The sequence below is a fragment of the Haliaeetus leucocephalus genome, unplaced genomic scaffold (genome assembly GCF_000737465.1).
Source record: "Haliaeetus leucocephalus isolate CR32 unplaced genomic scaffold, Haliaeetus_leucocephalus-4.0 Scaffold1, whole genome shotgun sequence".
Lineage (NCBI taxonomy): Eukaryota > Metazoa > Chordata > Aves > Accipitriformes > Accipitridae > Haliaeetus > Haliaeetus leucocephalus.
The window spans coordinates 11,236,418-11,260,887 of NW_010972437.1; the positions used below are offsets into that span (position 1 = coordinate 11,236,418).

Below are 24,470 nucleotides of genomic sequence, written 5' to 3' on the forward strand. Positions count from 1 at the left end.
AAAAAAAAAAAAAAAACCCCCCCCCCCCCCCCCCCCTTTTTAAGCAAGTCTTGTTTTTTAAACTTGCTGTACAATGGCCTTGTATGTTTTTAGGAGTCTGCAGATAGGAGGAAAAACTGCAAAGCATTGTACTGGTGGACGAAGTGGCGTTGGCAAGCTTTTAACAAATGTCAAAATGTTAACGATAATGTTAAGTTTACTAAATACTTGAGTGCTGAACTTTAAAATACTTTTCATCTGTACATTTCAGCTTACTTTACATAAAGGGAAGCTGAAGCAAAATAGTTGTCTGAGGTCACGCAGCAGGTTGTAGACTAATGACAGAGCTCGAAAATTTATTAAGCTTCTGACCCCCTTTCAGGTGTTCCTTTCTGCTGAACCTGTTTATTTTCTTAAGTAGCATGTTTTTAAAAATCTTTCTGGATGTTGTTAAGTGCCTGATACCTCTAAGATTTGTTTCATAATACCAGATGCATACAGTGCTGAAAAGCAGAATGTTGGATCTGTCTCTTGCATAAACATACATACTGAAAAATGAATGATGCTTAAATGATAGCTTGCTTTCCTATATCCACCTTAAGGTTGTTCTCATTTCAAAGCTGGAATTGTGCATCTTGAGGATGGGTTGATAGCTTAGCATGAGCAATGCAAGGTCTGAGGGGGTAGTAGAGTGCTAGTACAGGACAAAAGGTTCCTTATAGTTCAGAATAGGCAAAGTGGTTTTGAAGTAGTACTTCTTTATTTCTGTTAAATTCATCTGTTATGTTTACGTATAAGGGGCTTTTCAGGGCGAGGCGGAAGCAATTCAAGAGAAGCCAAAATCTTAGTTAAATCTAAATATGAATATAAACTCAGTCACTACTTTTCATACATGCAGATAGGCCCCTCCTACATACCTGCTGTGAGTTAGGTTATAGCATTCTGGTAATTTTTACACTCTTACAACATAGCTCTTGAATGATTCAGAATATTTTGGGTGGAAACTAAATATAAATTGGAAGAGATATATACAGTAGCTGAACTAGACACTGGAGTTAATTAAGATGACCTTAATAAAGGGAGGGGAGGGACTAAAGTCCCTGAAATGTATTCCTTTTGAAAAACAGAATGCCGAAAGGGATTTAATGCAATAAAGATTTTTTTTTCTGGTCCCCTGAGTGTATCTTATTGGGGGGGTAGAAGAAGGAGGCAGGAGCTAAAAAGGCTTAAATTGTAGGTACCTCATAACTCATATGGAAAATGAAATCCATATGCATTGACACAGACAAATTGTATTCCTGGGGTTCGTGATGCTCATCCCTTTCCCAGGAGTATAGATGAATCAGTTTGATATCTCTGTATGGGTGATGGTGCCTAATGTAGCGATAGGGAGGCTGCCCTCTCCCATTATCTTGTATACCTGGATTACAGTTCTGACTGCTGAATGTCTGGTAGAACTCTCAAGCCATATAGATGGATAGTAGAAGTTAAACTAGACGTTTCCTTTTAGAAGCATTTGAAGAGCTTGCATGTATAAAGATAGCGGGGCTGTGTTTTGGGGGTTATTTTGTTAATGCTTTACTGACGTTTGCTTGGTAGGAACTGGCAGGGCTGGAGCCAGTACGCTAGGCTAGCCAGTTATTGCACACTGCTTTCCTGGCTGAAATGGTATGCTGCAGCTGCTCCCCAAGAGACCAGCAGTATGATTTAAAAGCAACAGCAACAACAAAACTCCCATAGGAACGCAGGGAATATTGCGTGTCTGGGATTTGGGGAAGAGCTGGAGCAAATGTGATTGTGTTTGCTGTGATCTAGTTGGCCCTGCTTGGAGCCCAGGGGTTGGACCAGATGACCTTCAGAGGTCCTTTCCAACTGAAATTATTCTATGATTCTATGGTGGTATCTGAATCCAAGCCTGTTGTTTGAGTGGATGCCACTTTTATGCCACTGAAAGGATTAGTATGGAAATAAAAAGACTAATGAAAGTGGCAACTTATTGGTATGGAAAACAAATGAAGATGACAGTTGACAGAACTAAACTCAACCCTCTTTTCCCATCCTGTCAATGAACTGGGAAGGCTGTCTCTAGTCCGCAAGGTTTTCAGCTTGGCCCAGGATTCTGGTTAGAGCTATATTTACTTTTGGATGACAAAATACTAGCAGGCATTACTGCTGATCTCGTCTTTGTGCATTGATGGAGACTGCAGTCTTTCAGCTTAGGCTTTGACACCGTGATTTATTCTGCTTACAATCATCAGACACCAGTGCTTTGTGTTTTGCCTGCTAGTATTTGGTTTAATGTAGATGGTCTTGAGTTTGTGGCTTGCTTACCCGAGAATCTTTTCCCTGGTTGCCATACTGCTGCATCTGTGGCTGGCTCAAACGCTTGCCATGGAAACTTCCCCTTGAATATTGCTGCCTGCTGGTATGTGTGAAAGCCTTGCTGGGATGGTATGCGCTACTGCCTGACCTAGAATGACAGCTCATATGTTTTGACCTCTCTGGATGTCTTTCCCTCTCTTGGGAATTTAAAGTCTGAGAAGTTTTAGTCTGGGTCTTGCTTTTTCACTGTTTATCATTGGCTAATAATTTAACTTTAAACTTTCATATTTAGGATTCTTTTTCATTTAGTTATAAATACTCTAGTTTCATTCCAGCTTAAACATCTGCGAAGACTTTAGCATTAGGTGAAAGGGAGAAGGAAAGCAGAAGGTGGCAGACCTGTGCATGCACAAGGGAGAAAACAAGAGAGGAACCATTCTAAAATTTAGGTCCAGCAAAGTCTTGATGGTCAGTTGTATGGTTGTTGCATGATCAGATGATTGTTTAAGAAGCTACAAAGTTGAGATGATAACCAGTTGTTTATGTTCTCTTAACTTCATTGCAATGCAAAGCTCAAGACGCTCTCTGGAACTAGCATGCTCCCAAGGGCCATTCTTATGGTTGTGCTGGGCATGGCTGGGATAGGTGAGGATACAGTGCAAGACGGATGGGAGTGCGGGGTGGGAGGACTGGAAGGCGGGTGAATTGAGAAAAGTGGCAGGCTGGCTGAGAAAACTGTTGGCTCTGACAGCTGCCAAAGAACGGGACCTGTCAGAGATGACTGCCCCAATTGTGGTATGTAGTTGCGTCTAGTGCACTGCAGGCTGCACTGATTCTTTATAGTCTTTAAAAAAAAAAGCAAAAAAAAAAAAGCAGTGGATATGATTTATTAGTGTTGTTGCTTACCAAAAATATGTGGAAAACATTTGGAGAGGTTAATAATTAGCAGTGTGGGGAAGATGAGTATTGTTTCTCTGCTGTAGACAAAGCATTTGTATCTTTTACAAATAAAGGTTGGAGTATTACAAGACTGCTTTGGCATATCTTGAGCTTTAGAATTGAGTATCAATGCTTCACAGAACTTAATGAAAATCTGGAATTCCGGTTTGTTTATGCCTCAGAACATTACTTTAATCATCTGAGATGCAACTAGCTTAACCTCAGTTTAGGTGGAAATAGGAATAGTGCTGATAGAATAGAGAAATACGAAGGCATTTTAAATTTCATGTTTTCCACTAGGCAAAAATATGGATGAATGCCATGTGTCAGTGTTAGCTGTGCTTCTCAGTTCTATGTCCTATGTGATGGTTTTGAGGAAGCTCAAAGTTATTCTGACATTCATTTTCTCCTTTATGGGTGATAATATAGCTTCCTGATGCTAAGTTTCTGGACATGAACAGATGGACCAGAATGTGTTCAGCCACCATAGAAGAGTCTGCCTGGGATTTTCTTGCTTCTCTCTGATTTATACTTTTCGCATTGCAATTATGTCTTCTTAGTGCTGGATCAGAACCAAGTGTAGAAGTTCCTTTACTGGTGCTTTAAGGATGTTCTTAAAAAATTTTGTTTTATTTCTCTCTACAGTTTTAGAGAAAGTAAGAAACATGTTTTAAAACATTTCCATATTTAAAGTCAGCATAAAACGGAAAGTTCTCTCTCTGATATTTAAACATTAGTAAGAAGTGTAAGATTTCATAGAACAGTTGAGGCTGGTAAGGATCTCTGGAGATTGTGTGGTCCAACCCCCTTGCTCAAAGCATGGTCAACGACAACAGGTTTCTCAGGACTGTGTCCAGTGCGTTTTGAGTATCTCCAGGGATGGAGATTCCACAACCTGTCTGGGCAGCCTGTTCCAGTGTTTGATCACCCTTATGGTAAAAAAAGAAGTAGTTTTTTCTTATGTTATGCGGGATGGAGTCAAAAGCCTGACTAAAGTAGTGATAAATATCCCCTGCCTAACCCCATCTACCACACCAGTTGTCTCATCATAGAAGGTTGTCAGGTTACTTAATTAAGCATCATTTCCCCTTCCTAAGTCTAGGCTGACTACTTCTGATCATGTTCTTTTTGTTTTTTTTTTTCCTCCCAAGGTTATGTGAAGGTTCTTTTATTTTTTTTCTTCAAGGTTATTTTCAAGGTTATTTGCTCCATTGCCTTCCCAAAGATCAAGTTGAAGCTGACTGGCCCCAGGTTCTCTTTCTTGCCCTTCTTGATGATTTGGTAGAGCCTTCAGCACCAGAGTTGAAGGCATGAGGAAAATGAGCCATTTCACACAAACTTCTATGCAAAATTCTAGTTTGGCATGCAGTTACATAGAGATTAATACACATACATAGATTAGTAATTAATAAACAAATGAAGTTGCATACAATCGAGTTAAAAATGCCTCCTTGTTGCCATGTGTCATTCCTTAACACTGCAGCTTTCTTGTTTCTACTAATGTCAGAGACATTGTATTGTCTTAATTTAAATAGGTTCTGAAGTTCTGCTGATTAAAACCAAGCTATTAATGTTTTGGGTCCAGTTGTCCCAAGCAAAAAGATGTAGATGTTTCTTAAATTAGACACAATTAAATGTTAGATATGTTTCACCTGATTGGAATTGTCTTTTAAAATAACATTTTAAGCAGCCCCAGATATACTTTTTACCTGAAATATTCTTTGATTCTCTAAACTTTTGATTTGGGCAAAAGTATTTCTCTGAATTGAGTGGCTTCACTGACAGAGGGCTGAAACATGCAACAGAAATTAATTTGCCTTAACAAGCAGCTTTGTGTGAGCTGAACCACACTGACTGATGTTGAACATGTTTTTAACCTATGGCAAATACAAGATAGAATGTATTAGCTCATACCTTAATGAAAGAGTTGAAGCAAGTGCATTTTATCTTATATTTGTAATGACCTAAGAATGCACAGATCGTTTACTGTAGCTTGGTAAACACATGATGTTAAACTCGTGCACTAGAGCCCTAACTCTTTCATAAAACAACAATTTGGATGAGGCAGTGGCCAATCTTCTTCGTTAGGTGTGTGATTTTTAAATGTTTAGGAGCTCGTGACTCATTATCTGTCCACCTCTGCTCGTTTTGCTGATGCTTTTGCTCCAGGACTAAATGGGGCAAAAGTGACTTCCTGAAAAGTGCAGCAAAAAGCAGTCCACAATAGACTGGCACAGATAAACGTTTGATAGTTCTTTAGCAATAAAATACTGATGGCTAATAGCATGTGTCCAGTTGATCACATTTGACATGTTGAAATGCAGGTGCCTACAACATATACCAGTTCTTACAGGGATGTTTCTGCTATTTCCAATTTTACTTTGGTGAAGGATGTTTTATTTTTTTCAACCCAAGTCCCATCCCTCCACATGGTTTAGATCACTTTTTAAAGGTATTTTGTCTTCTGTATGTATTTTTCTTATCTCCTTCCACATTTGACTTAAAGTTGCTTTAATTTTCTCTATAAACAGATTGAACAAGACAGTTAACTAGATTTTTATTTATCACGACCCCTCATTCTTCAGGGATGAGAATTTAGGCTCAGAGAGATCTCTTTATGTTACCCGCTGGAAGTTCTACAAGGCTTGTCAAAGAATCAAAAGACAGGCTGAACAGTGGTTGTTGCTTCCACTCTTTGGTGGTACTTGACCTTTCTTCAGGTGGACGTATCATTTGATTTTAATTCTTCCCATGCCTTGTGCCAGCTACTCTCTTGGCTCTGTTCCTGTCTCTTTCTCTTGTTTCCTGATACTGCTTCCAGTGAACTCCCCCTTGCTTCCTGTTCTCTTCTCCTTGACTGAGTAGTGCTAATGCTGAACTTTCCTCAGATCTTTGTCCCTTCATCTTGACACAGAGCCTTTGGATTGCAACCATCCAGCCTTCTCTTAAAGGAGCGGCTTCCAAATAACTGCTGTCTGAGTATCGGTTGATAAGGAGAAGAACTGTTGCTTTACCGCTACCATCTAAGTATTTTTCACGGATGGCCGAGAGACAGCAAACAAAACTCTGGTCTATTAGGACTGCACTGTAAAGATCAGTAAGCGACTGGGCTGTAGATGTTGCTGCTCATACATCAATGGTAGAGCTTTGAGTTACTACAACAATGCTTAATTGATTGAGTATGCAGTGAAAGGTTACTACTCTTTTTAGTAGGAAAAGGAGTCCAAGAAATGTCCTACTAGCTCAGCAGACTTTGAGAAATGGTATAAGAGTCAAGCTTGTTATGACAGGTTGATAACCAGTTGAGGTTAGAGATCATCTGCAAATGCTCTTTGCCATGCAGGGTGTTTTCATGCTTTAATACTAGTAATTTTGATAGCTGCCAGATAGTTTCTTGAAAGCCTCACCCTCTTTTTGCCCCTCCCTCCTCATGATTCATCTGGTAGTGTCTGATACAGCCAGCTGTAAGAGCAACATCTGAATAACAGGCATTTCATGTACTATGTGTAGCAGTAGCTTCATATCCATGTGCATGGCTAGCCTGGACTGACGAGTGCATCTACTAAAAGAGTGGCTCTATTGCGCTAAAACCCTTACAGAGCAGGATTTGAGGTACTAGATTTCACTAGATCATGAAAAGGTGAGGAGAGATGTGTGCCCAACTTGAAAAGGGCAAAGGCCATTGAATGGCGTTATGGAAATCAACGTGTTTGGGGAGGAGAAGAGTATTGTAGGTCATCTCTGTATCATGAAGGAGACAGGTTCCCTTTGAACTATTTCTGTGGAGGATACTCACATGTATTAAGTATGAGTAGACGTAGACATAGTATTGTGTATTAGGTCAGTCCAGTTATAGTCTAAACATTCAACATTTGCCTGTACATAGTCTTAAATCGGTGAAAAATTATATCAGACTTGTAATGGTTCCCATTACTTTATCTTTCTTGTTCTAACAGATACTATCAGCACGTTACATTATACATTTATTTTATAATGACACACATTAAACATACAACAATCATATTTTTGCTTTTGGTATTTTCTGACTGATGTTTACCCATGACTTTTATGGATCTTTTGATACTTTACGAAACCTGCAGTATTTATATAGTAGTGAATTGAGTAGTTATGAACTTTCTTAGCAGCATTTCAGCAGCTGGTACCTATGTGTAAACAATATTAAACGCAAGAGTATAAAGCTAATCTGATAGCAGAGGAAAATGGAATTTTTTGCCTTTTTCTAGATAAGATGGTGTGATATTGAATATTGCATATTTTTTTTCTAATCTCATAAATTATAAGCCTGAAAGACTAAAGGATTTAAATATATTCTTTAAATGAAAAGCTAATGAGTATAAAAGGAAAATAATAAAATGGAATTACCATTACTCCTCTTTCTCTTTCTGATCCTTGAAGCATTAAGGCCATAAAATTAGTTTTGTTCTGGTGATGCTGTATCTATTTACTAATGAACTACCTGAAAGATTATATATAACTTTGAGGGCAAAAGAAGGCTAGCATTCTTTTTTATTCACAATTGTTATCTGTACAGCTCTTGAGAGGAATTTAGAACCAAGATGTTTGTTTCCTTATTGGAAATGAAGCTTGCCAAGCACAGTAAAACTTTTAAAATAAGTACTCGGTCTTCATAAATAGAGTATTTTTCTTGTACATGTAAACATTTTAGTGTCCCAGCTTGGAATAGGATAAGAAAGTGAAAGTAACAAAGTCCCAGTCTACACTGTGGACTAAATTCACTTGGATGCATGCCGCAGGATTCATTCAGGCTGGCTAAGTCTCAATGCCATGTTGGAGAAGAATAAGCTGTGTGCTGTATTTTGCATATCCAGGTTTTATTCTAAAGGACGTCAAGAGTGCAGCATGAGAAGGAAGCTGCAATATGCTCCGGTAACTTCCCTACCAGGAGTGATCACAGGATCAGTGCAGAAGGACAAACTAGAGGTGTTTTTTTTTTCTCTATGTGGACTCTGCCAAAGAGACAAAATTTGTTTCACAGAGCTGAATGAGTTTTTAGACAAGTTACTTACTTGCTGCTAAATATTAAGTTATTCCATTGGTTTACTGTAGTGCCATAAAACAGATAAGGAGAAACTTAACTACAACTTTTTTAGATTGATGGTTGTTTACGATACCAAGTTGGTTGACTACACAAATCTGTGCTAAGCATTGCAGGATGTTAAATCTAATTCTTAATACTCTATTCTGAAAAAGCTCGCTTTGGTAAAGAAAGGTAAGTGCAATTTACCTTTTCTTTACTGAATAAGAAACAAAAGCTTACTACCTCAGTCCTTAGGTTCTTCAGTCTTTAACCATCCGGGGGTCTGTTCTGAAACATTGACCTTTTCTATTGTTCCAACTTAATGAAGATAGATTTTTTTTTTTTCCCCCCCCCCCCCCCAATGGATACATATGACTAATCCAACTGTGATTTCAGTGTACAAGTCCTTAGTTTAGAGGCCTTCTTCCCTAGTGAAACAGTAACTCGTACAAGCTTATAAATACTAGGACTTTGTATTACGTGTAACTTAAACTGAGGCTATCCAATCTTTCCAACTGTGTGACTAAGTCACCTCTTAACACTCTTGGTACTGCTGAGAGTAACAACGTGCACATCTATACCATATAGACCAGAGTCAAAAGGCGGTGGAGCTCCAGGAGATACAGGTGACATTGGCTTCACAGCAATTCCTCCACTTCTGTGCAATAGGTGCCGGGCTAGGTAAAGAGCGTAGCTGAGTCCCAGGGTAATCTGGTGATGACAGCTCCAGCAGCCCCTGCCAGCTCCCTTCTTCCCACAGCCAGGGATTTGGATTACCCAGCAGCCCCCACACCAGAATAACCCTGCTGCTGGTCACCTGACGTAGCCATGGCACAGGAGCTGCATTTGACCTGCTCGCGAGCAACATGCAGCTCACGACCCACAGGTTGGTTACCCTGACTTAGGCATTAGCTCACTTACAAAATCTGTATTTCATAGTTCTAATCCGGTTGCTGTTGTTCATATGGGCTGCACTGCATGTTTTCTAGTAGTGTATCAATCTCTAGTGTTGGAACTGCATGACTGTTCTAGCATATAGTCTCTAGGTCTCTTGTTTTAATTTTGTCTTTTCTTTTTTCTTTTTATTCAGACAGGGGATTTGGCTTCTGTGCAATTAACAGGAACTCCAAATAGATGGGAGGTCTTGTCTGCAGCTCCTGCCACTATAAAGGATGAAGCTGGTAATATAGTCCAGATTCCAGGTGCTGCCACAGTAACTTCAAGTGGGCAGTATGTCCTTCCTATTCAGAGTTTGCAAAATCAACAAATCTTTTCTGTTGCACCAGGATCAGATTCGTCGAATGGTACAGTGTCTAACGTACAATACCAAGTAATACCCCAGATCCAGACAGCGGATGGTCAGCAGGTTCAACTTGGCTTTGCAGCCTCTTCTGATAATAGCAGTATAAATCAAGAAACTGGTCAAATTCAGATCATTCCTGGCTCTAATCAAACCATCATTGCCTCTGGAACACCTTCAGCTAATATTCAGAATATCTTATCACAGTCTGGTCAAGTCCAGGTTCAGGGAGTTGCAATTGGTGGTTCGTCTTTCCCTGGCCAAGCACAAGTAGTTGCTAACGTCCCTCTTGGACTGCCAGGAAACATTACTTTTGTACCCATCAATAGTGTTGATCTAGATTCTCTGGGACTTGGCAGTGGTTCTCAAACCATGACAGCAGGCATTAATGCAGATGGGCACTTGATAAATACTGGACAGGCCATGGATAGTTCAGATACTTCTGAAAGGACTGGTGAACAAGTTTCTCCTGAAATTACAGAAACCGCCACTGATAATGACTTATTTGTGCCAACATCATCTTCATCACAATTGCCCGTTACCATAGACAGTTCAAGTATATTGGAACAAAATGCAAACAACTTGACTACAACTAGTGGTCAAGTTCATAGTTCTGATCTTCAGGGAAATTACATCCAGACATCAGTCTCTGATGACACACAGGCTCAGAATATTCAGGTCTCCACAGCACAGCCAATTGTACAACACATACAACTTCAAGAGTCTCAGCAGCCAACCAGTCAAGCCCAGATTGTACAAGGTATTGCGCAGCAGACAATCCACGGTGTGCAAGCAAGTCAAAGTATATCTCAACAGGCTCTTCAAAATCTTCAACTGCAGCTGAATCCTGGAACTTTTTTAATTCAGGCACAAACAGTGACCCCTTCTGGGCAGATAACCTGGCAGACATTTCAAGTGCAAGGAGTTCAGAACTTGCAGAACTTGCAAATTCAGAATGCACCTGGTCAACAAATAACTCTAACCCCTGTGCAGACTCTCACACTTGGTCAAGTTGCAGCAGGTGGGGCGTTGACGTCAACTCCAGTTAGTCTAAGCACTGCTCAATTGCCAAATCTACAGACAGTTACAGTAAACTCTATAGATTCTGCTGGTATTCAGCTGCATCAAGGAGAAAATGCTGGCAGTCCTGCAGGTATTTATTTTACTGTTTTTGCAGAAAATTGTTTTTTATTATTGCATGTGGTTGGTTTAAATGGTGATAATCGTAACATTATTGTCTTGCTGTGGAAGCCTACAAAATACAGTGGGTTAAGTGTAGTGATAATAGATTTTATTTGAAACTACTGTTCCATTAGAAACTGCTGTAACAGTAGAACATAGTCCCACCTCACTTCTTTTAGTATAAGCTTCTGTAACTCCCAGCTGGTCATATTAGTTAACAGCACTTCTAATACAATGTTTATCGGTGCTTATAAGTCTTACCACACAGAAGATGTGAATACTAAATTGAGAAGGAGGAAAGCTGACTATCAACTACCACTCTTCTATGGCAGCAGTATCATTAGCATAACCCATTCTTCCCACTCCTGAATAGATGATGTTTTCACGGAAAATCCAAATATTTCTGTTGATGCAGTTTTTTTCCCCTGACCCCCTGAGGTGCTGTTGTTCATCTGCCATTTTGTTAAATTCGTTTCCTACTGATTTAATATCAGTGTAACTATGATGTACAAAACTCATGTAAGCAGAAGTGAAACAAGCATGTAAATATCAAAATGGAGGCTGTGCTTAAGAACATACGTGAATTTCCAGTACTATTTATTTGCATTATGTTTCAGAATGTACAATTGTTAATGATAAACGTCACAGTGTGTTTTATCTCTGTAAGCAAGGAAGAAAAGCTATTTTCTTAAAATAGGTGTTTCTTAATGTGAGGAAAAAATAAACATGCCTGTTTATTTTTGGTAACTTTGATAAAGTGCATTCCAAATTTCAGGGCGTAGCTACCTAAAAGAAAGAATGAGAGGTGATTGAGGTTCAAGACATTTTGCTGAACTGGAAGCCATTTAATCTCATCATTGCTGGGTTGTGCCCAGGCTAGTTATGAGGGGCAGAGTGAGCTGTAGAGGTAATTTGGGAGGGAACTGCTACACAAAGTAGTTTGGGAATTGCTGTTTTACTATAATCATGTGATTCAAGGCTCTGGTTCATTAAGATACTGAAGCATAAATGTTTAAGTAAAACATAAATGTTTTGTACTGTGTGCCTATTAAGCATGTGAGAAGAATGCAATGTTAAGTGAAGAGTGCCTAGAGGAGCTGCTGAACTGGGTTTGTTTCAAAAGTCTACTGATTATAATACTTACATAGTTACTGATATTGGTATAGTCTATGTCAGGAATCTTGCTTTAAATTTGAATTTAAAATAATAAGCTGGGATTTTTTTAACTTCATTTTGTTTTGGAAGTGACTTCTGTATTATGGACTTAATCAAGGCAAAGTTACCCAGACCTAGATAAGCCTGCTTCTCGTTGGCTTGTAGGCAACGGCACCAAACAGATGAGTGTGCTGTTCACAGCATTTGCTCTGCTGGGTAATCTTGATTCTTAAATTTTCTATTTCCAGTGACTGCAGAAAGTCTTGGTTTGTCTGTATCACACCTTGTTACCTATCAGGACATGGGGTATAGACATTAGTAACAAAAAGCAGGTATTGTGCATGATAATACAGCTAAACTCAGATGTCAGAATCCAGCTCTTGGAAGAAGGGCCCTGTGGCTAATACAAAATACAAGGAGGATGACAACTTCTTTATTTCTGAGATTTATATTTGGCATAGGATCATGTAGATAATGTTATTGCTTGTGGAGTAACAGCAGAAGCTTGAGAAGAAACATAGGAAAAGGAGAGAGGAACCAAAAGAAAAGACACATGAACAAGAAGTTGAGCCTGCTGTGTATATTAGTTTGTCTGTTGATGGTCCTTGAGAGTGTTTTAATGGTGGTTCATAATAAAATGCAAGGGAGTTCCATCAAGCATTCTTTAACTGTATTTTCCTGTGAGGAATTTCACATCGGAAGGGAACAGAGTAAATGGGATATATGAAATGTGATTAAATAGGTAGAAGCAGTAGATGAATAGCAGAAACTATTGCCTGAAGTGAATAGCTATAAACACCTGGTTATATAAAAGATAGGGTGGAGATTTATAGTGACATTTTCTTACTTGCCTAGGAAGAGTAAATGGACTGGAAGGTATTAAAACTGCCATCCCCTAAATTTGGGGAGAATTTAATTGGTCCCTCCTTTATGTTACAAGAAACTCACTTTTCCAAAGTAACGATCAATGTGAAACTGCTTCTAACTAACAGAATCAGACTGAATTATCTTGATTGACCTTCAGTGTCTTTTCCATATGCATCTGGTATTTTGTCTATATCGAAGTTGTCTGGGATAATCTTTTTCAGTGATGTTCCTCCCCTTCTTATTTATAATCCCTTACAAGATTGTATGGCACCCTTCTTGAGGTTGAAGAATAAATATGCAATTAGAAGCAGGTAATTAAATTGTAAAAAAAATGTTTGCAGTCAAAACTGTATTGCTCTTCTGATCTGCAAATGAGGAAAAACAGTTTAGTTTTAAACTGAATGAGGAAGGTATGTGGAAGTGACAGCAGAATGAGAGAAGTTAAAGCTAAAGGGTGAGAGGCTACTTGATTCCTCTTTTCTGCAAATTACCAACAAGCTTTGAAGCAAGATAAGAAAGGTTTCCCTGTATTTTCTCCCCCCAGCCCAGGTGATGCACTTCCTTCCATAACAAAGACAATTGGGCTGTATTTTGTGTTTTCATTTAGCAAAACTTTTCTACCTGAGGCAAAAATAAAAAGAACATATTCCTAGTCTTCAAGCAGAGATGGTTGGTAATTATCTGAAGTCCAAATAATGTAGATCGCTGTTTTAGCAGTGTAGCTGTGAAAACTGTGGGTTAGATTTTAGATTTTGGTAGCTACACCTACCAAAGGTGAGAGGTGTTCAACCAAGCCTCGCTTCCCAGGTAAGCAGCAGAGGGCATCTTTACTGTTTTCATGAGTGTGCCAGAGGAAAAAATGTCCTCCCCTAGGTCCTACATTGTGTTTAAATAATGGAAAATCATCACAACCCTAAACCAAAGCTAATAGCTTTGTCCAGTAAATGCACAGGTTTCTTTGAAAAATGTCCAGAAATTATGCTTCTACCAAAATGTCCACCCAGGCATACATATGCAGAGCTTTCCATTGCACTGAATTTGTTCTGAAAGTCTTGGCTGAGCTTTTTTTTATTTTACAGTGTTTATTAGAGCTCATATTCCTCCTCATTGTGCTTAGTGTTGCCTTGTGGTAGAGAAGGAAAGGGTATTGGTTAGTCATAGCCGAAACTTTCTTCAGCATTGCTTTTCAAAACAAAAGCTATATCAAATAGTATCTACATGTTAAACACTGGCAAAGAGGTATCTTTCTCACCTGTGTTCTGGCTTCAGTCTTCTGGTCTTGAGAGGAAGTTAAACCTGAGAAAGCTCTTTAGTAGTCTACTCCTTTTGTTGGCAGTTTGTAATAAAATACTGCATTGTGTGTAACAAAAAGAGCCATTACATGCACAGTTCATGTTACTCTTTAGCAACTTACCTGTTCAAGAAAGGTATTTATTTTTATTAGCATGTTTATAGATTTCTTCTTCAAACATTTCATATAGAGCAGCATTCCTTTTGGAAAAATACAGGGTACTGAAATGTACCAACTTGGTTTTAATGTTTCTGATCCTATAAGTTTTGTCAATTTGAAACAATTTTTAAGTTACTGGATTTTTTTTTTCCCTAAAGCCATTGTCCAGACAAAAGAGACTTAACAGTGTTAATTAAAATCTAATTGTAATAGCGTCTCAGATAATTGATTAATGTACTGAATCAGTTTTGGATTTGTTATTTCCTGAAAAAAGGCAATTTTACCAGGTCATGTCTAAGTTGCTTAACTCTTTATAAGATACTGGATGCATTTTTTGTTTTCATGCTACTGGAATAGTCCAAAGAAGTACCTGAAGAAACTAGCAAGTGACCTGAAAGAAAGTGGCATTGGCTTGAGAAGGGACTTTGCTGCTTATCAACCCAGACACACTCAGCTGGAAGATTCATTTATTTAAAAATAAAAAAAACCTACAAACAGTTTTCCAGGTTGGTCTACAGTTGGAATAAAGTCAGAGGGATTCCTTTCAAGAGTTGACTCAAAGTGCCACTGCAAAACTAAGCTCTTCATTTCTGCATCTTTCTTCCCACCTCCTCCTCTGCAGGAGTATACACAGCTACTTAACGGACTCATCTGCCTGCTGCCGTTGAAGCTTACAGTCATGCCTGTTGATGAACTTATACCAGTTGATAGAGTGGGAGTGGTTGGCTATTTGTGGTGGGGACTTCATTCCATTCCTGCCGGAACCTGAAGTCTTTATCATGCTGAAGTAATTTAGCTATTCTAAATTTGGCCAAAAAATTGGCTGACAATTTTCAAGGTAAATAGTTGCCCGAGTGACAACTTATCTTTCATCTGCTGGTATCTTGTGAGGCTTTGGTCTAACATCTGTTAGGTAAAACAGTCTAAACCCCCAAACAGACAAAATTAAAGATGGAGTATTTACAGTTTTACTTGCAGGGATGGTCATTTCAATGTTTTAATGCTTCTGGTGAAGTAGTGCAGAATACTACTTAAAGTATAGCTTTCTTCTGGCATCTAGTTCTGGCTGGTTTTTAGTGTTACACAACTTAGTTATTTCACTTTCTTTTTTAACTTCCAGTTTTTAACCTTATTAATTTTACTTTCAGTTATGCACTTTTTCCTTCTAAGGCATTCTTTATACCAAGATTTTGAGAGAAGGGCATGGTGGTGTTATGAAATTGAATCTGATTATTAAAAAAAGTCTTATGAAATGCATAAAGTAAACTGAAGCAATGATGTTAAGTAAATATTTTAATCTGACAACATCTGTTTTGGGCTATCCCATTTACTTTTGAAGCATTTAGTTTGCATGTTTTAAAATCAAAATAGTTAAAAACAATTCCCTCACTGTTTTATTTTTTTATATGAAAAATTAAATTGGAAACTGACAAATTTAAGTTAGTGCAGGAATTAGCTATTCATGTACCAATCTTGTGTAAATAGTTTGCTTTCAGCATGCTTAAATTACATTCCTTATTTTCTCATCATTTTCAAAGGAAATTAATAAATTGTGAAAGAATTAGACAATCATGCTTGTATGTGTTTCACAATCTTGCTTGTAACAGCATATACTCAACTACCTCACTTCAAGTGTAAGAAAGTTTGCATAACTTTCAGTTAGTCTGATTACTACTTTAATGTAGTATCTACTGCTGTGGAATAGAACTGCGTTTTTCTTCAAATTCTTGAAAAGATTGAATTGTCACATCCTTCCTCTGTGTCTGTACTTAATGTGCTTTTCTGCTCTGTGTTCCAAAACAGCTCAGAGTGTAATTAATTTTCTTGCAGCCCAGGGTGGTGAGGTGAAACTTTGTTGTATGTATGTTACTCTTACGTGAATATTCTGTCATGTATGCTGGGTGTCTGGTGATGCAACTTAGATTCTTAAGGTTAAGGAGGTTAGCCTGAGTTACCTTAAGCTCAGATATCCTCAGGATGTTCACGAAAGAATATATTCTCAAGTTTCAGGTACTCGTTCCTTTTTCATTTTTCAGATACCCTTTTTAAAAGATACTCCTGAAGCAAAAGGAAAACTCTCTTATACCTGTGGGGATGTATGGCAAGTATCCATGAAGTGAAAGAGGCAAGGGATTTTATTTCCAGTACTGCTTCAACTTAAAAAGAAGGCTGGAAACTCATCCTCTGTCTTTTTGCAGTCTCGGCGCTTTAGGTCCATTGTTTCAGGTTCTGTGCAGTTTTCTTGCCTTTTGAACTTCTTGGCAGGATCACATACTTTGATTTTGATCTCTCAAGCTAACTTGTCAGTATCTGAAGTTTCTACCAAGGACAATGGCAATCTTTTCGTAATGCCAGGAATGCTCACCAGGATCCTAGTTGTGATTGCCCTCTTGAAGATAAGGCTGGGTTGTAGATGGGTTGTCTTTCGCTGCTTGTAGAAGACATGTTTTTTTAAAAGGTAGTAATTTTTAAGGACAAAAGGGGGAAAAAAAAATATACATTGTCAGTGGCATGTCCTCATTATTTATCATACAGAAATGATAGTTCTTAATCTGCATTTAAACTTCATGCCAGTTTTAATCCATGTATTCCATGTATGTTTTGTACTTCATTTTTCTCAATCAAAATGTTTTACTGTATCCTAATAAGTCACTTGCTGTGCAGAACTCTCAAGTATATTACATCAATAATGGTGTCATCATTGATTTAAAAAAAAAAAATTACTTTTTAATCTAATTGTTCCCGTAATCCCATTTTGAGTGGCATTAATTCTTCCCCTACTTCTTTGAGTCTTTTTTTACCCTTTTTCAGTATTATCACAGTGCTAGCTTTTTTCTAACCCACTGGAGCATTCACATGGTCAAAGGCTTGCAGCATTAAAACTGCAGAGAGCTCTTCAGCCTTCTCTTAAAATTATTGAATGAAAATGATCCTAATCTGTTGATTTATTAAGTGTTTATTTCAACAGCTGTTTTTACATCTTCCTGACTTACTGTCAGTGGGAAGCTTTTCATTCTCATCTAGTGATAGGACCTTTATTTGGCTTTTACCTAAATACAGAACAGAAATACTTGTTGAACAGTTCTGCCTTCCTGAATTACTGCTGACAATTCTGTTGTTCGACCCTAGCAGCAGTCTAATACTCTTTTATGTAGGAATACTTAACCCCGCTGGTCACAGAATTCTCTATGTCTTCCTGCAGTTCATGGCTTCTTCTATATCGAGCATGATCAACTCTTCCTCCCCCTTTCTAGTTAATCCCCTCTTATATTTTCAACTATGGGAAAAAAGAAAAAAATAAGGGCATGCTGCAGCAGGCATTACTGTCCATAAGAATCCAAAATCTTGAGAATCTGTAGACAACACATCTCAAAGAACTGCAGTTACTCTGAGGTAAGTAACTGTTCTTTGATGCATAATATGTGTTGTGGTAGCGCTGGCTTAAGTACTTTCGTGATTCAAATTTTTAAAAAAATCAGCTTACAGTAATGCATAGGATCACTTGGAAGTACAGTATGTGGCATTTCTTGCAAGAAAAGAATCTACAGCTCCATTTTTAATCATTTTGCTAGTACCGCTTAAATACTTAGTACTGTGAGGTCCCGCTCTTAGACTTGGACACAACAATGGTTTTCCTCAGAAACTTAAAATCTGATTTAGAGCTACTGAAACTAGATGATAGTCTTTTCTTCTGAGCTGACGTTCACAGGTATTTCAAGATGACATTCTGTAGTGTATCTTCTGTTGCCTTGTAATTTATTACATAATAAAAATGCCTATATTCACACTTAAGTTTTGGGGAGCAAATCAGAGTAGAAATCATTAACCTTGTTGAGCTCCTGTCTGAAAGACTTGCACAGCTGGCCAATTAGTAGGGAGAGTTTAATTTAGATTTGTTTAGGAAGCTTAGTTGAGATGGGAATGAATAAACAGAGTGTCTAAGAAAGTTGAACATCTTTATTAAAGCTTCCTCACATCCAGAGATTAAGGCAAGATGAGTCCAGATACTGAGGGAATGTGGGTTGCACTGTAGAGAAAACTGAAAACAAAATTAACAAGAAAAAGATGGGAATTTGCATCTGTTTTCTTGGGAGGGGTGGGAAGGGAAGCATCTATTTGGAAAAATAAATGAATAGGCATGACTGATTACAAGATGTTGAAAGTGCAGACAGTCAATTTGTGATGCTGTGAGGAAATCGGTGTGAAGGTATGTGCAGTGCTGCTGCAAATCTGTTTTCAGTTGAAAGGCCATATTTCTGCTTTTCAGATCAGGAACTTGTAAAGTTTAGCTGAGTGAAATGGCAGGTTGGCTTTCAGCATCTAGGAAAAGCAGCTGAACTAGAAGCCTGCAGTTTGGAGACAGTTACAGGTAATGTTGAGAGTGCCTTTATGTGACATTGTGCAGAGGCAGATACATCAAAAAATTAAAGGGGTGGCATAGTTCTCAAATGAAGCGGTTTTGCACTGCATACTCCTCCCTTCCTAGTTTATCCCTGTTTCTGTGGCTGTTGGTAAACTAATAACGTCTGTCATAGATGAAGAAAACAGCGTTTTATTCAAGTCCTAGTTGAAACAGACCAAGATAGAACACGAAGCTTAACTGTTGCATTCATCTGATACATGGTGAAGTAGGTAAATGACCTGGCTGTATCAGTGGGCTGCAGTAATTCTCTCCACACTAGATTATAGTTGAAATGTACTCAAGAATAGTTTAAGCTGTATTTACATCTGCATAGTTTCATCCTGTCAGTTTAGTTATTCTTCTCTGAAGCGCTTTAAACAAATCTCTTAGTTATTGTTTTTATTTGCCAAATACACTTAAACTTGCTGCATATTGTAGTCAGCTCTGGGCTTTCTGTGACTATGAAATACTACCTTTGGATCAAAATTGTACACCAAGATACCAATTTCTATCCTCTAGAGGAAAGCAAAACCTAAAACAAATCTAGCTCACTAGATACCAAGAAGAACTTGAAGAGAATATATGGTTTTCAGAATCAGTAGGCAGTTTGAAACAGTATCTGTCTGAATTTCCCTTTCATACTTACCTAGTACTAGGTGTTGAACTTAAGAAGTAAGGGCATACAGAAATTTGAAAGCATGAAAGTAAAATAGTAGTAAAGAAAACGTAACCTTCATTTAGCCTGTGTTTAATTGGTAGAAAACAAAAGTTGCCTCAAATTTACCAATGTTTGCATTGGCTTCTCATGACTTCAGGGATTATGCAAATTTTTTTAGGCCCAATTTTTTGCAGAGTATGTGTAAAACCTAGTATTCTGTCAGTTGAGGCTGAATTAGAACAGAGCACGTCCAGAGGAACACCAAGGGAGAAATGTGGAGTTGTTGCTATCTATATGAATTTGCATAATCTCCAGTTCTATTGCACTGGAGAAGACTCTTATCTTTTGCTCTTCTCCATGGTTTGCCCTTTCTACTCCTTCATTTTCTTACTGTTTAAATTACAGTGACATCCCCTCCTCCCCCCAAAAATAGTGATGGAATTTTCCCTCATGCAATAATGTAAAACTTACTTGGAGGGCAACAGACTCATTGGTTCTAAGGACATTGTTAAGGCAATCAGAGTTGCTACAGGATTTGATACAGTCCACTCCCTGATATACTGCATCCTGGAGAGGCTAGATAAACACTTCATATTTTGGTATTTATTTAATTTTGTTTTGTTTAAAGTATAATCTACATAATTGGGTATTAAAAAGTCCTGTCTGTAAATTGGCAGTTCATATTGTACTTTTCTGTGTGCCTGGAGTAGAAGATGGTCCTTCTGAGGAATACCTAAAGCAATAGCTACACTTTTTGCCTTACCAAGATAACCAGGAAGAGCACAAAATTACATACACAGTACTACTTTGACTTCATTTCAGTTTTGCTTTTTTAAAAATAATACCATAAACTATTGTATGTCTATGCAAATTGTTATTTCTTCCAGTATCCTCAACTCTTAGGAGTGTTTTGTCTGTCCCTCTTTTTTTGTCCAAATAATTTTCTCATTTATGTTTCCACCATTATAAAACTATTATGAGACTTTGTGCTGCTGCGATAGTGGTGGTGATTGGGAGGGACTGCGAATAGAGAGATGCTGATGAAAAAAAGTGGAAGGAACTCATAATGAAGGTTTGCAAAGTGGAACAAACATTGCATGAGTTGAAGGTATAAAGTCCTGGATACTGATATGCAGTAAGAGACATTTGGGACATGTTTCTACTGTTAGGTGTATCTGTTATTAGAGTGTGAATTTGGTGTGTCAGTGTAACAGAAGAAATCATATGTTACATGGAATGTTTGACTTCAGTAGTGGAGTTGGGTCTTGGGTGCACAGATCCATACCCTAATTTGATCCATTGATCTTTGCTAGGACATGTTGATATCTCTTTTCAAGTATGTGTATGCAGTGCTAATTGGATTCAGCTGCTGACTTTACAAACTCACTATATGCCAGTGTCTTAACGTTAGTAAGTTCATAAGGAAGTTATCTTCTTAATACAGTGTTTTATTTTATTAACATTACTTTAATTCTTATTTTAAATAAAACCAGAATTTATACAATGTATGTTTTGTGGAACATTTGATTGGTAAAAGAATTTTGAGTACGGTGCATAACATATCCGGTCCTAAAGAACTGCTTGGAGGCTTGAACTGGCCTGTGCTGGCAGCCTTGCCACTTTGCTGTATTCAGATTCCTATTATGTGCCCATTGCATAAGAGTAAATTAGGCTTTTGCCTTATTTTAAAATTGCTGTAAGTGAATGTATTAGTATACTTAATGGTATCCAGTTTGAAAGATCAATTCTATAAACTCTTCGTGTGCTGTGTAGTGTTTTAATCTTTGCTAATGTAAAATGAATTTTATATATAAAAAGTATATACAAATTATCATAGATAATAAAATTATTTCATAGGTGAATCTCAGAAAATGACTTAATTTGGCAGGAACGTTAGTTTGATGCCTAATACAGAAGACTAGAAGTCACCGCAGAGGTTTTCTAGGTTTTTGTGTGAAAGATACTTGTTATGTTGGCTGTCTGAAATTCTGAACTTCTTATGGTAACAGTGAAGCTCAGCGTGCAGGTGACTTGGGACAAGCCTACCACAGTAGTACTGCTGAATGTTACCACATGCATAAAGAGCCAGCAAAAGTGAGTGTGCTAGCTCCTGGATTCCCATAGCTCAGAGGCTGTCATATTCATGCAAACTTAATTTCTAGCATTGACTTTTGCAGCCAAACCAGATAAATATTCTAGACTTCCTGGTTTCTGACCTGGAATTCTCTTGCCAATGTGGTGGTTTCCTAGAGAATTATTTTAACTTTAGTTACATCAGTGATGTGGTTTACAGCACAGTCCTGCAAATGGTTATACATGTGCAAGTAAAAGGAAGGCAAACTGTTGTGTTGGGAAAGACCGGACGGAAACTTTATTAGCACCAAGCAAATTTTTGTGTGTAGCTACATCCTTTGTCTCTAAACAGATGAATGCTGGACATGATTTGAAAGGTAGACCAGGTAACTTACTCTTTATATGTTTTATCATTAATGTCTTTTCCTGGTCTCTACTGAGGTAGGATGCTGTTTATGATCTGACCCAGCACAGTTTTTGTTACATTTTATCATGCAATCTGTGCAGCTTTGTCTTCATTCTACAGATGATGGCTGATGCACTGACTCCCAGAAAGAATTTAGAGTGGCCACAGTCCTCAGTTAAGGTTTCAGTGTTTGAGTGGGGTTTGTTAAGGATACAATCTACATGATAACTGCAGTTTGTTCTACATTGTTCCCTAAATGTTTTCTTCTCTATGTATAGTGGAAAAAGCATAAATTTGAGATGAGAAGGGGAAAATGGAACAAAGCCATGAATATTTTTTTTTTGTTTTCCTTGGATATCTTGGTCGTTCTTAGGTCAAAACCTTTTATTTAGTTGATTTCTCATATTACTTCATATATCATTGTGCATACTGAAAACTTCTGAAAATCATCCAGAAAAGCTGTTTCTACTACATGTCACATTAATTGAGAAATCCTGTGGAAACATAAATGGCTATTCAGGATCATTTGAAACATGTGTTTGGTTTTTTTTCGACCTCTGTCCAACCTCTGGTTCCTCCGTTTTCCCCCAAGTTTCAAGCAAGCAATATCCTCCTGGTGACAGCAATCCCTACCAAGAACAGTTCAAACTTAAACTTTAATACTTTGTTATAGCTTGTCTTTAACTTTGAAATGTATAGTGAGATAAACTTTTAAAATACATTACAGGTTACAAGGGCACAGAAGCAATGTCAGTATGCACTGAAGGATGTTGACTTTTGACTGACATAGTGCTCCCAACAGTAAAAAGATTTGATCATTATGGTTTCCTTCTCTCTATTTAATGGGCTACTTATGGATCTGTGTTTGTTCTTTTCCTCAGATATTAGGATTAAAGAAGAGGAGCCTGATCCAGAAGAGTGGCAGCTCAGTGGTGATTCTACATTGAATACCAATGATCTAACACATTTGAGAGTGCAGGTGGTAGATGAGGAAGGGGACCAACCACATCAAGAGGGAAAAAGACTGAGACGAGTAGCTTGCACATGTCCCAACTGCAAAGAAGGTGGTGGAAGGTATGTAATGTTTAGTGTCATGTAATGGATGTAATGATGACAACAAATAATGTGTGAGGAAAAAAGGAGCCTTAGTTAACAGCAGTAGTCTGCAGTGAGAGAAAACTAGAGGCTTATGCAAAAGAGCTTATGCAACAAAGGACTGCCACCTTTATTTCTGGGTTTGCAGATGGACGAGCAGATTATTCCATCCTCTCTGAGTTACTGCATTGAGATTAACAGGAAAAATCTGGAGTTAGATGCCACCTAGTACAAGTGAGGGGGGTAGACCATTGCCCTAAATAATATGAAAATGAAATATTTTGGAATATGCACATCCGTGATTGGCTTCTATCATATGTCAAGGACTTGATTAAATTATGCGTTCCTGCATTTCCTTACTGATTGAGCATTTTTCCACAGTTTGATTGCTTTAGAGTGTTACAGAAATACAGTTATCCTGGTTTTCTTATTCACTGGTTTCCTAAGAAAAACAAGGTTTGTATAATAACTCTAAATACCAAATTTTGAATTGGCTGATTGTTTTCAAAGTTAGTGGAGATTTGGCTAACAAAGAGGTACTAAGTAAAACTTCAGGGCTGCATAGGAAGCCATGTTTTATTATTCTACATCTCATGAAAGTATTCTTCAGCTTTTTGTTACTGTAAAGATTTTATTCTATTCCAAAATGCTTCGTTTTAAACATCTTGATTATGGATATAAGAGAGGAAGTAGGGATAATAGGCTGCCTTTTACAAGTGAAAATATTTAGGTGTATTTGTGCTTGATATAATTGTGCAGGGGCTTCTTTCCAGTACACTAAAATTTGTCCATTTTGATAATAGTTTCTTCTCTAAAGTGGAAATCTCTATTTATGTGAGAACTACAGTGTAAATTACTGAGTTCTCTTTAAAGAACCTGTCAGTGTCCTATGGCTCTAAGAGTTCTAATAGTACTGACTGAATATGTCTGTTGTCAAGTCTTTTGCGGGTTTTTTGCTATATATTCTACATACCTTCTTTGCAAGTACAGAGAGATAATATCTTAGGCAGCCATGCTGAGTAAATATTAAGTGTTTAAGACAAATACACTTTCATACATTTACGTCACAAATGAAGCTAGTGATAATATCTGCTACCAAGGTTATACAGCATTTTTGTCCATCAGCTTCCTCTTGTTAAATTCCTATGTGTAGTTCACCAAAACCTGGCACAGACATTTCTAAGTACTTGGTGAACCTTGGGTCTGCCATGAAGATCTGCCCAAAGTACACCCTGGGTTGAGATTTGCTTCAGGCTGGGAGAAAACTTTGAAAATGTTGATTTGCACTGGCTGTACTCTTAGGAAACACAGAGATTTCACATGTTCCATCTTCCCTCGTGCTCTATTCCAAACTACAGTGGCTTTAATTTAGAGACATCTTTACTTTAAAATCCTCTTCCTTCTAAGTGGAGTTGCTATAACACCAAATTTTAAAGTTGAAGCCCAAGAGAGAATCTTTTTGAGAGATGGTTTTGATGAAGCCTGAAGAAAAGCGTAGTCTGACTGAAATTCAGATATGGGAATTTGGGAAGGAGTTGAGATAAGTGCTAGGACAGAGTTTAGATAGGTAAGAATCTGAAATC

At 37.9% G+C, this 24,470-nt stretch overlaps 1 protein-coding gene across 3 annotated transcripts in view; it reads left to right on the forward strand.

Moving 5' to 3' along the window:
- Positions 1-24,470, forward strand: part of SP3 (Sp3 transcription factor) — a 35,392-nt gene that overhangs the window by 1,472 nt on the left and 9,450 nt on the right. For 2 of the 3 annotated variants that reach the window (XR_774285.1, XM_010566537.1), the window contains exons 3-4: positions 9,390-10,752; positions 22,674-22,866. Coding sequence is in view for 2 of the 3 variants with exons in the window: in XM_010566537.1 (XP_010564839.1) it covers positions 9,390-10,752; positions 22,674-22,866 (1,556 nt within the window). In the remaining variant the exon portion in view is untranslated. The remainder of the gene's footprint in view (positions 1-9,389; positions 10,753-22,673; positions 22,867-24,470) is intronic. The other variant, XM_010566546.1, reaches the window with a different exon arrangement.